The 13,209-nt window shown below is 41.4% G+C and overlaps 1 protein-coding gene across 3 annotated transcripts in view; it reads right to left on the minus strand.

Annotated features, from left to right (window-relative positions):
- LOC115471082 (pancreatic triacylglycerol lipase-like) overlaps window positions 1–13,209 on the minus strand; it is a 54,399-nt gene that overhangs the window by 10,655 nt on the left and 30,535 nt on the right. The window contains exons 9-10 of one of the 3 annotated variants that reach the window (XM_030204758.1): window positions 9,678–9,794; window positions 2,236–2,354 (exon numbers count right to left, since the gene is read on the minus strand). In XM_030204758.1, coding sequence (XP_030060618.1) covers window positions 2,236–2,354; window positions 9,678–9,794 — 236 coding nt within the window. Of the gene's footprint in view, window positions 1–2,235; window positions 2,355–9,677; window positions 9,810–13,209 lie in introns of all 3 variants that reach the window. The other 2 variants (XM_030204757.1, XM_030204759.1) reach the window with 2 other exon arrangements.

The raw sequence follows: 13,209 nt of genomic DNA on the forward strand, positions 1-13,209 counted from the left end.
AAAATATTTTTGACCACGTATAAGTGCAGTGTGAAAGTATATGCCTGCATATTTTTAGCCAGGTGAATGGGAGGCATTCCCAAGGATGCATTTTGAGTGGACCTGGGAAATAGCAGTCGTAATTTGCAAGTTATTTCCCAGTCAGATTTAGCCTGCATAAACATCAAGGGCAAAGTCCCTGGCCAGGTGCACCCGTAGACAGTTTTGAAAGGGAAACAGCATAGGAACTCTCCTTTTGAAAATGGGTAGAAAGTCCGCAGGTGTTAGCTACCCATGGACTTTGCACCTCTGTAAGATGTTCTGCAAATCACCTCCTACATGCCTTTCAGTATGTGTCTTAATTGCATTGCCAACAACAAATAGGGACTGAATTCTTTTTGTTTTTCTCCAGCTCTTATATCCCGTTTAAATCCAACTGAAATCAAAGCGGGTTACACTAAGATTCAAATACCAATAATAGATCTATATATTCAGAAATATTTATTGAATAAGTTTTCAAAATTTGTTGTTAAAACTTGTTAAAATATGTACGGACTGTGAAATATTGCAGGAAGACCTTAGGAAACTGGAAGACTGGGCATCCTAATGGCAGATGAAATTTAATGTGGACAAATGCAAGGTGATGCACATTGGAAAGAATAATCTGAATCATAGTTACCTGATGCTAGGGTCCACCTTGGGGGTCAGCACTCAGGAAAAAGATCTGGGTGTCATTGTAGATAATAAGCTGAAATCTTCTGCTCAGTGTGTGGTGGCGGCCAAAAAAGCAAACAGGATGCTAAGAATTATTAGGAAAGGGATGCTGAATAAGACCAAAAAAAACATAATGCCTTTGTATCGCTCGCCGTATCTCAAAAAAGATATAAAGGAATTAGAAAAGGTTCAAAGAAGAGCAACCAAAGTGATAAAGGGGATGGAACTCCTCTCGTATGAAGAAAGGCTAAAGAGATTAGGGGTCTTCAGCTTGGAAAAGAGACAGATGAGGGGAGATATGGTTGAGGTCTACAAAATCCTGACTGGCGTAGAACAAGTAGAAGTAAATCGATTTGTTATTCACTCCAAAAGTACAAAGACTAGGGGACACTTGAGGAAATTACATGGAAATACTTTAAAAACAGATCTCTAGGGCAGGGGGAATTTTAGCTCCCCATAAGAACATAAGCACTATCATACTGGGACAGACCGAAGTTCCATCAAGCCCGGCATCCTGTTTCCAACAGTGGCCAATCCAGGTCACAAGTACCTGACAATATCCCAAAAGAGTAAAAGAGACTTTATGCTGCTTATCCTAGAATATGCAGTGAATTTTCCCATCTTAATAATGGCTAATGGGCTTTTCTTTTAGGATCCAAACCTTTTTTAAACCCTGCTAAGCTAACTGCTTTTACCAGATTCTCTGATGGATATCTGATGCCCCCAGGTCCTTTTTCCTCTTTTTTCACTTCTCCCCCTTTTTGAGTACTATGTTACAATGTTGTTTGTTCCCTTTGGGTATATAGTAATGTTTGAGGAGCAAGAATTTTTGGATTGTTTTTTTCCCCTTTCTTTCATTTACCACATTCTCTGGCAATGAATTCCCAAGTTTAATTACACATTGAGTGAAGAAATATTTTCTCTGGTTTGTTTTAAATTTACTACTTTGTAGCTTCATTGCGTACCCCCAATTCCTAGTATTCTTGGAAAGAGTAGACAAGAGATTCACGTCTACCCATCCCACTCCACTCATTATTTTATAGACCTCTATCATATCTCCCCTCAGTCATCTTTTCGCCAAGCTGAAGAGCCCTAACTGCTTTAGCCTTTCCTCTTAGGGAAGTCGTCCCATCCCCTTTATCATTTTTGTCACACTTCTCTGTACCTTTTCTAATTCCTCTAAATCTTTTTTGAGATGCAGTGACCAGAATTATGCACAATATTTGAGTTGCAGTCGCAGCATGGAGTGATACTAAGGCATTATAACATTCTCATTTTTGTTTTCCATTCCCTTCCTAATAATGCCTAACATTCTATTTGCTTTATTAGACACCACTGCACACTAGGCAGAGAGTTTCAATGTATGATTAACGATGATACCTAGATCCTTTTTCCTAGGTGGTGACTCCTAATGTGGAACCTTGCATCACGTAGCTGTAGTTTGGGTTCCTCTTTCCCACATGTATCACTATACACTTGTTCACATTAACATCAGCTCAATAAAGACACAACCCCTTCTCATGAGGTATGAGAAAGACTTACTGACTTAAATGATTCATATGTGGGCGAGGGATACCCAATAAATCCATCTGGATTGATGATACTATCAGAATAGTATTCATAGCTTCGTAAGTGGTTACAGGCCACAAAGTCACGGGTACCTGTGAAAAGAGATTCATATGAATGTGTGTTGGTTGGAATTTTATTTACTCTTCATTTTATTTCTGTAGGTTGTGATATATTTGAAAGGAACAATAAAAATGTTATTGTAATTCATGAAGTATCAAGACACAAATAACTGTGAGTAGGTGTTAAATGCCCCAATACTGACTCATGAATCCAATCTCTCTCTCTTCAGGCCTCAGTCTCTCCATCACTGTATTTACCCTCCTTCCTCTGTCCTCTATAAACACTTTCCACCTTTCCCAAAGATAGCAGAGATATTAATGGCAAAGCTTCACACACTGTACCTCCCTCCTTTCCCCACAGTATACAAGCATAAAGAATGCATGCTGGGACAAGGAAGACAGGCTGCCATGGGGACAACGTGTACAGCTGTAGCTCTTCTTGACATTGATGTTATAGGGCGTGACTTGGCTGCCACTTGTCTGCCTCATGATGGTAACACTGCCCCATGGTGGCAATCACCCACCAGCTTATATCCTCCAGTAATAGAACTGCAGGTATCCAATGTGTTCACTCATTAGAACATAAGAGCAGCCATACTGGGTCAGACCAATGGTCCATCTAGCACAGCATCCTGCTTTTCAAACAGTGGCCACGCCAGGTCACAAGTACCTCGCAGAAAACCAAATCATGGCAACATTCCATATAGAACCCCAAAGAATAGCAAATTCTGGAATCCTAAAGAGTGACAAGATTCCATGCAAAATCTTAAAGAGTAGCAACATTTCATACTACGAATCCCAGGGCAAGCAGTTGCTTCCCATGTCTGTCTCAATAATGGAGGATTGGCCTAGTGGTTAGAGCACCAGTCTTGCAATCCAGAAGTGGCCGGTTCAAATCCCACTGCTGCTCTTTGTGATCTTGGGCAAGTCACTTAACCCTCCATTGCATCAGGTACAGACTTAGATTGTGAGCCCTCCTGGAACAGCGACATATCCAGAGTACCTGAATGTAACTCACCTTGAGCTACCACTGAAAAAGTTGTGAGCAATATCTAAATAAATAAATATCAGACTATGGACTTTTCCTCCAGGAATTTGTCCAAACCTTTTTTAAACCCAGATATTCTAACCACTGTTACCACATCCTCTGGCAAAGAGCTCCAGAGCTTAACTATTCTTTGAGTGAAAAAAATATTTCCTCCTGTTTGTTTTAAAAGTATTTCCATGTGACTTCCTCGAGTGTCCTCTAGTCTGTACTTTTGGAACGGTTTGAAAATATAAGCTGGTGGGTGATTGATTTTATTCCCTTACACCCTCTTGTTGGTAATCATTTACAGAGTTATATTTATAGGGCGCATAGTGGCTCCTTAAAATACATACTATACACTCCTATTGACTGAATGAAGCCATTGAATGGAAAATTGGTTATGATTGGGTGGTCGGATTCATGCGCTTACATTCTGATTGGGTAGTTCATATTGTGGTTTGTGTTAAAGGGTGGATACTATTTTGTCTTTTTTATATATGTTTTTGAATTATTGTGTGGAAGAAGAAAAGCTTGAGTTTGTGGGGGGGGGGGGGGGGCACTAATTTTCGGATGAGAAGGTTATTTTAATGGTGATAATTGTTGTTTTGTTTTGTAGTATTTGAAAATTTGGGAAGGCTGTGTGCCCGAATGCAGAGCCACAGCTCAAAATCTGATCATGGTGGTGGTTTATGTTACAGCTCTTTCCAAAAGAAAACAAGAAAAAAAACCTGAAGATACATTACAGATCATTGAGGATAAGTGTGATGTTAGGTATAAGTGTGAAATTAATTTTTGTAATGTGTTTCATATTCATGATTATACTTACAGAAGGTATTATATGAAAGTTGAGGATTAACGCTAAACTGTTTCATAGCCTCTGATAATGATGGTCCCCATTATTAGAGTAAAGGAGGAGTAGCCTAGTGGTTAGTGCAGAGGACTTTGGTTCTAAGGAACTGAGTTCAATTCACACTGCAGCTCCTTGTGACTCTGGGCAAGTCACTTAACCCTCCATTGCCCCTGGTACAAAATAAGTACCTGAATATATGTAAACCGCTTGAATGTAGTTGATATACTGCCTTTCTGAGGTTTTTGCAAGTCCCATTTCCCTTTCCCTATTTGAGATTCTACATGGAATGTTGCTATTCCACTAGCAACATTCCATGTAGAAACCTGCCCTTGCAGATCAGCAATGCGGCCGTGCAGGCTTCTGTTTCTGTGAGTCTGACATCCTGCACGTACGTGCAGGACGTCAGACTCACAGAAACGGAAGCCTGCGCGGCCACAAGGGCAGGCTTCTACATGGAATGTTGCTAGTGGAGGAGTAGCCTAGTGGTTAGTGCAGTGGACTTTGATCCTGGGGAACCGAGTTCGATTCCCACTGCAGCTCCTTGTGACTCTGGGCAAGTCACTTAACCCTCCATTCCCCCTGGTACAAAATAAGTACCTGACTATATGTAAACTGCTTTCAATGTAGTTGCAAAAACCTCAGAAAGGTGGTATGTCAAGTCCCATTTCCCTTTCCCTTATGACATCACAATATCAGAAGTGAGCCAAGTATCGGGCAATCAAGCCATTGTGACATCACTGATGAGGTTGGCTCTTATTGGTGGAATGAATGGAGGAGTAGCCTAGTGGTTAGTGCAGTGGACTTTGATCCTGGGGAACTGAGTTCAATTCCCACTGCAGCTCCTTGTGACTCTGGGCAAGTCACTTAACCCTCCATTGCCCCTGGTACAAAATAAGTACCTGAATATATGTAAACCGCTTGAATGTAGTTGATATACCGCCTTTCTGAGGTTTTTGCAAGTCCCATTTCCCTTTCCCTATTTGAGATTCTACATGGAATATTGCTATTCCACTAGCAACATTCCATGTAGAAGTCGGCCCTTGCAGATCAGCAACGCCGCCGCGCAGGCTTCTGTTTCTGTGAGTCTGACATCCTGCACGTACGTGCAGGACGTCAGACTCACAGAAACAGAAGCCTGCACGGCCACAAGGGCAGGCTTCTACATGGAATGTTGCTAGTGGAGGAGTAGCCTAGTGGTTAGTGCAGTGGACTTTGATCCTGGGGAACTGGGTTCGATTCCCACTGCAGCTCCTTGTGACTCTGGGCAAGTCACTTAACCCTCCATTCCCCCTGGTACAAAATAAGTACCTGAATATATGTAAACTGCTTTGAATGTAGTTGCAAAAACCTCAGAAAGGCGGTATATCAATTCCCTTCCCCATTTCATTTATTAAACGTCAGCATTGTACATATAGATAAATCAACTGTTTTTGTTTTTCTTGTTTTCTTTTGAGTTCACTTCTTTTTTGGCTGTTGGCATTGATCTTAGTTGTTATAAAATAGGCTTAAATAGGCACCTCTTATTATCTAGACATACTCATCTTCTTATAAAATTGTGGGCCCATTTCAAACATCCTGCCTGGCAGTATATCAGCTCTGTAGAAAGGGATTGGTTAGTTTAGATGATTGTGGAACATAAATTCCCTTCTTGCAGCTGTATGCACATTTAGGAAACAATTTTATAAAGTCTTTTTCACTCATATGTCGCTTTTTTATAAAATACCGACTGGTCTAAAGGTATTTTTTGGATTATTTATATACACCTGAAAATGTTACACACCGAGAGCTATTCTATCAAGGGTACGTGTCCTTTATAGACTAGCGTTTAGGGCATAAACCACACCTAACTTTAGGTGCTGGCAATTACACCTGTTAAAAAGCAGATATAAATGCCAGCACCTAAATTAAGCGTGTTTCGGCTGAATTTTATTTATTTACTAGTAAAAAAAGGCCCGTTTCTGGAGCCAATGAAACGGGCGCTAGCAAGGCTTTCCTGTGCCCCCCCACCCGTCGTCGGTGTTGGTGAATTGCTCCGCCTCCGCCGTCAACGTCATAACGTTTGACGCGAGGGCGGTGAATTGGTCCGCCTCCGCCCTCAACGTCATAACGTTTGACGTGAGGGCGGGGCCCAGAGACTGTGATTTTCGAGGCTTCAGAGCTTCGAACATACGAACCTTGGCTTCAGTGACGTCAGCAGCCAATAGAACGTTGAGGGTGAGTTTTATATATATAGATTTGTAGCATTTGTATCCCACATTTCCCCACCTATTTGCAGGCTCAATGTGGCTTACAATTGTTCCGTAATGGTGATCACCAATTCCGGAAAAGAGAAATACATAGTTAAAATATGGAGGTGACAGAGTGGAATTAGGTAGTCAAATAAATAAAGTTCATTATCGTAATAAGAAATAAAAGATAATTGGATAAAACTCCAATCGTAACAAATTAGACTTGAACAATCAGGAATAAAGAGTTACGTTTTGTGTAGCTCTGGTGTAAATTTTGCTATTGGTATTTAGGATGGATCTTTGTGGTATGCCTTATTGAATAAGTTAGTTTTCAGTAATTTTTGGAAATTATGTCGTGTGTTGTTTTTATTGATTTTGGTAATTCATTCCATATTTGCGTGCTTATATAAGAGAAACTGGATGCATATGTTGATTTATATTTTAACCCTTTGCAGTTGGGATAGTGGAGATTCAGGAACGTATGTGATAATTTAGTAGAATTCCTGGTTGGTAGGTCTGTAAGGCCTGACATATATCCCGGAGCTTCACCGTGTATAATGTTATGAACCAGAGTGCAAACCTGGAACGCAATGAATTCTGTGTTTACATGCGTAAAAGTGTGGAATGTCCCCGAAACGCTCCTAGCCATGCCCCCAATAATTCACATGTGGATCTTTATGGAATACGATCTGCATATAAATCCTAAGTAAGGCCAATTAATACCAATAATTAGTTGTTAGCAGTCAATTATTGGCACTGATTGGCTTGTTATGCAATTAAGTTGCGCGCAGAAATCAGCTACACGTCCAACTTTAGTCACCATTTATAGAATCTGGAGTTTAGTGCAAAATTTAACAATTAAGGAGTCCTTTTACTAAGGTGCAGCAAAATGTGGCCTACGGTAGTCTGTGTGCGTGATTTTGGTGTGTGCCAGGCCAGTTTTTACCGCTTCTGGGAAAAAGGGCTTTTTTCAATGGACCGGGAAAAGGGCCTGCGATAAAACTGAAACCAGCGCGTTCCTATTTATGGCCTGAGCTGTTAATGCCACCCATTGATCTAGCGGTAAGGGCTCATGTGCAGTGACCGGTCGGCATGCTCCAACTGCCAATTAACGCCGGAAACACCGTGTGCGGTAGGAAATGAAAAAATAGTTTCTCCCAGCATTATGGGTACACGTCAAATCCTAAATTACCACCAGGGGGGGGATATGCTAGCCTGGCGGTAGTCTCGTTTTGGCATGCACTGCACACGCGTGCAGCCTAAGGGTGCAAATGGCAATTATTCTATAACCTGTTTGCCCAAGTTTGCACATTAGTTGGAAATCAGGGCATGCAACTTTATAAAATCAGGTCTAAAGTTTGTAAGTTATATTTAAGGCAGCCAAATGTTGCTGCTCTAAGGATACATTTTGTGCCACTCCTTATCTTGTTTTTATCGCTGCCTCCTTTTATAAACATAAGTTTTGTGTGTATCAGGGGCATAACTACGTGGGGCCACGGGGGCATGGGCCCCCACAGATTACGCCCTGGCCCCCTCTACATGACCCCCCCCCTCCCCCCCGCTGCCACCGCCTGCCCGCCCTGTCACCGCATCACCAGGTACCTTGTTTGCTGGTGGGGGTCCCCAATCCCCGCCAGCCGAAGAGTCTTCTTCAGCGCCGGTCGACTCTGGCGCCTTCGTTGTGTGATCATCTGTTTCTGACGCATTACGTCCTGCACGGGGCTACATGCACGGTACCTGATACGGCGGTGGGGCAGGGGGAGGCTGCGGCGGTGGTGGCGGCAGGAGGGGGAGTTGTAGTTGCAGCGGCAGGGGGGGGTTCAAAGTGGCAGGGGGGGGTCGGTGGTGGGGGGAGGCGGCTAAATAGTGCCCCCCACCTCAGGCTCTGCCCCCCCTCCCACCGAGGTCTGGCTACGCCCCTGGTGTGTATAGCCCATAATAATGCATTCTGGGCTAGATGCTCTATATGGCATCAAAAAAATCAGCGAAGAAAGCGCTACTCCATAAGCCGCGCTTAAAGTTAGGCACAGCTTATAGAATAGCACTTCTGCCCAGGAGTCACACCTAACTATAGGCGCATATTCCTATTATTCTATAACAATGTGTGTTAATTTTAGGAAAGCCCCCATTACGGCCATGACCCTCCCATTTCCGTGCCCCCTTTTTCAGATCACACATAAATTTTAGACGCAGATCCTGCACTTAAATTTACATGCATAAATGCCAATTAAGGGGCCGTTTTACTAAGTCGTATAAGCGCCTACATGCACCCAATGTGCGGCAATTCCAAGTTACCGCCTGGCTACCACGTGGCCCGTGCAGTAATTTCATTTTTTACGCGCGACGGAAAGTATTTTTATTTTCTGGCGCATGGGTGGTAATCAGCATTTTACGCGCATAGACCATTACTGCCCGGTTACCGCATGAGACCTTACCACTAGGTCAATGGCTGGCGGTAAGGTCTCAGACCCAAAATGGGAAATGCAGCAATTTTCATTTTGTCGTACATCTATTTTCAGCAAAAATTTAAAACAGGCATTTTTTCACAAGTGTGCTGAAAAATGATTCTGCGCGCCCAAAATACACATCTACACTACCACAGGCCATTTTTCATCCCACCTTAGTAAAAGGGCCCCTAAATCTAATTAGTGCCAATAATTGCATGTTAAAACCAATTATTGGTGCTAATTAGCTCATTATTCAATTAAATTGCATATGCACAACTTTTGGCAACTTTTATAGAATTAGGTCTATGCATAAACTTATGCCAATAACTGACCTGAATTTTAAAATAACACCTATGCGGTCAACAGAAGTGACAACGATTTGGAGAAAAATTTTCTTCACTCAACGTGTAATTAAACTCTGGAATTCGTTGCTAGAGAATGGTAAATGCGGTTAGCTTAGCAGAGTTTAAAAAAGGTTTGGGCAGCTTCCTAAAGGAAAAGTCCATAGACTGTTATTAAATGGACATGGGGGAAAATCCACTATTTCTGGGATAAGCAGTATAAATTGTTTTGTACTTTTTGGGATCTTGCCAGGTATTTGTGACCTGGATTGGCCACTGTTGGAAACAGGATGCTGGGCTTGATGGACCTTTGGTCTTTCCCAGTATGGCAATACTTATGTAACCACATCAGTCTTATGGAAGATTGGGCCCAGACAGATATTATAAGTTATAGCGCACATTCCACTGATAATGATATCATTTCAAACCTTCATTTTTCAATTGCAAAGATAGCTGATCACACCTTTTCCATCAGGTATTTTTAGATGACTGCCAAATTTTCGACATGAGCGAGGCTTTGTCCTACCAAGCTGTCTCAAGGAGAAACTAGGAAAGGCAGTGTTCCAGCATCCCACAACATCTGAAACGAAAAAAGCTGACAGCAGTTCCAATAAACGTGTAATGTTCTTTCCCGTGTTTATTAAGAAAACATCACTGATGAATCTTTCAGAGGAATACATTATCCACAATCAGACTTAATCAGGATTGAGATAGCCAGGGTCAGAACATCTCAATTTCTGCTACTATTGTGGAAAAGGATCTGCCTATATTTTACTTATTTATTTTATTTGTTGCATTTGTACCCCACATTTTCCCACCTATTTGCAGGCTCAATGTGGCTTACATAGTTCCGTCAAAGGCGTTTGCCCAGTCGGTGAATAACAAATACAAAGTTGTATAGTGATCGTATGAGGTATAAGTGGAGGGTCGGAATGGATGAAGATTGCGTGATGTCCTGTTCGATCATAGTCATGCTGTGTTGGTAGGTGAAGAGGGTTACGTGGGGTCGTTGGGGTAGGCCTTTTTGAAGAGGTTGGGTTTTAGTGATTTCCTGAAGTTCAGGTGGTTGTGGATTGTTTTCAGGGCTTTTGGGAGTCCCTTCCATAGTTGTGCGCTTATGTAGGAGAAGCCGGATGCATAGGTTGTTTTGTGTTTCAGTCCTTTGCAATTTGGGTAGTGTAGGTTTAGGTAGGACCTTGATGATCTGACTTTGTTTCTTATTGGTAAGTCTATGAGGTCTGTCATGTATTCTGGGACTACGCCGTACATGATTTTGTGGACTATATACAGCCTTTACAAAAGTACATGCAGGAACTGCCGTGAATGTGTTGGCTAGGTACAGTGGCAGCACTCAGGGACCCTTTTACTAAGTACCGTAAGGATCTACGCACACAAAATGGAGTTAGCACCCAGCCACCACGTGGATCTTGTGGTAATTTCATTTTTGGTGCGCGTCCAATAAGCACGTCTCAAAAATAATTTTTCTTTTCAGCCGCGCATATCGGCCACGCGCTAAGTGCCATTTGGCGCGCGTAGGTCATTACCGCCTGGTTACCTTGTCACATTTTACCGCTAGGTCAATGGCTGGCGGTAAGGTCTCAGACCCAAAATGGATGAGCAGCAATTTTCATTTTGCCAAACGTCCATTTTCAGCAAAATTTTTTAAAGGCATTTTTTTAGGTGCCCTGAAAAATGATTCTGCGCGCGCTCAAAACCAGCGTCTATACTACCGCAGCAGGCCATTTTTCAGCGCGCCTTTGTAAAAGAACCCCTTATGTTGCAAATAGTTTCTAAAATGTCTACGGGGTCAACATGGCATCATACACATGTATGTTATTTCAGAGGAGAAGCAGAGCTTCACAAAGGTTCAGTCAAAACAGAAGCAGAACCACAACAAAAAAACATGCATTACAATAATAAAACCTTCCACATCAAAATATAAAACCCACCATGGCCATGTTTCAGTAAAAGAAAACAGCAAGGCAGCCGATCCACAAACTCCAAGATGGAAACCAACAAAGCGGATCAGTGGAAAGAACAAACTTTATTTATAGAATATGATCTAAAAATGTCCAACAGGGCTGCATCAGGGGCTACAAAGTAAATAAAATAAATAAAATTAAACAGTAATAATAAAAGCAATATGAAATACAAACCAAATAATAATCATCAAAGACTCGGCTGATGACACAATAACACCATGATAATAAACATCATAATAAAGATAATAAAACAACACTATGAAATGGGAATACAATGTTACACACACATACACACACATATATATATATATAAACATGATAAAATACAATTTATCAAAAACAAGGAATTAATCAAATAATAATAATAATGAAAATAAAATAATAATAGACATATATCATATAGATTGCATTATGGTGTATCATTCATACCATATATAAAACCATGTTCAAGTATACCCAACATTCTATTATAAAAAGATTTTTTAAAAACAGACCTAAATATAAGTGTGTAAGTAGAAAACAAACATTCAAAATACAATTAAAAATTAAACAATCCAGTTCTTTGTATTATTAAAAAAACTGGATTGATTGAAAAATACTAGATAAACCTTAACATTTCATAAATACATTTATGGATAATAATTTATACAATCTATACGTATTATGATTCAGTTTGGTTGTTTAATTTTTAATTGTATTTTTTATTTATATATGGCTGGTGTTTGGGTGGTGGGGCTAGTTCTGGGTAAGACTTCTACGGTCTGTGTCCTGAAAATGGCAGATACAAATCAAGGTAAGGTATACACAAGAAGTAGCACATATGAGTTTATCTTGTGGGCAGACTGGATGGATCATGCAGGTCTTTTTCTGCCGTCATTTACTATGTTACTATGTAAAAGAAAAAGAAAACGCTCCTGAAATCCAATGTCTGAGAGAGCTTCAAGTACTGAAAACGGTAGCGGAATTCAAGCATGCGTGGGATAAGCATAAAGGAATCCTGTGCAGAAGGAACGGATCCTCAGAAGCTTAGCCGAGATTGGGAGGCGGGGCTGGTGTTTGGGTGGTGGGGCTAATTCTGGGGAAGACTTCTACGGTCTGTGTCCTGAAAATGGCAGATACAAATCAAGGTAAGGTATACACAAGAAGTAGCACATATGAGTTTATCTTGTGGGCAGACTGGATGGATCATGCAGGTCTTTTTCTGCCGTCATTTACTATGTTACTATGTAAAAGAAAAAGAAAACGCTCCTGAAATCCAATGTCTGAGAGAGCTTCAAGTACTGAAAACGGTAGCGGAATTCAAGCATGCGTGGGATAAGCATAAAGGAATCCTGTGCAGAAGGAACGGATCCTCAGAAGCTTAGCCGAGATTGGGAGGCGGGGCTGGTGTTTGGGTGGTGGGGCTAATTCTGGGGAAGACTTCTACGGTCTGTGTCCTGAAAATGGCAGATACAAATCAAGGTAAGGTATACACAAGAAGTAGCACATATGAGTTTATCTTGTGGGCAGACTGGATGGATCATGCAGGTCTTTTTCTGCCGTCATTTACTATGTTACTATGTAAAAGAAAAAGAAAACGCTCCTGAAATCCAATGTCTGAGAGAGCTTCAAGTACTGAAAACGGTAGCGGAATTCAAGCATGCGTGGGATAAGCATAAAGGAATCCTGTGCAGAAGGAACGGATCCTCAGAAGCTTAGCCGAGATTGGGAGGCGGGGCTGGTGTTTGGGTGTTTCTTCCTGTTCCTGTTCCTGCCAAACTCTGATAGAGAGGAACTGCTATAATTATTGGGAATATTTAGACTTAGTGATAAGGAAAGTTAGCAATATCAGTTTTTAAAAGTTAAATCAAGTGAAAATTCTTGCTCAAACTGGACCATTTGGGTCCATTCAACTAGAGCATTCCCTTGATAACAGCATTCAGCTGACACTTTGGGACTTATAATCCCACCCTCCCACCCCACAATCCACCCACCCCAGGGTTTGCCACTCATTTATAGACAAACCAGTCCTCA

This window comes from Microcaecilia unicolor, chromosome 5, assembly GCF_901765095.1.
Source record: "Microcaecilia unicolor chromosome 5, aMicUni1.1, whole genome shotgun sequence".
Classification (NCBI taxonomy): Eukaryota; Metazoa; Chordata; class Amphibia; order Gymnophiona; family Siphonopidae; genus Microcaecilia; species Microcaecilia unicolor.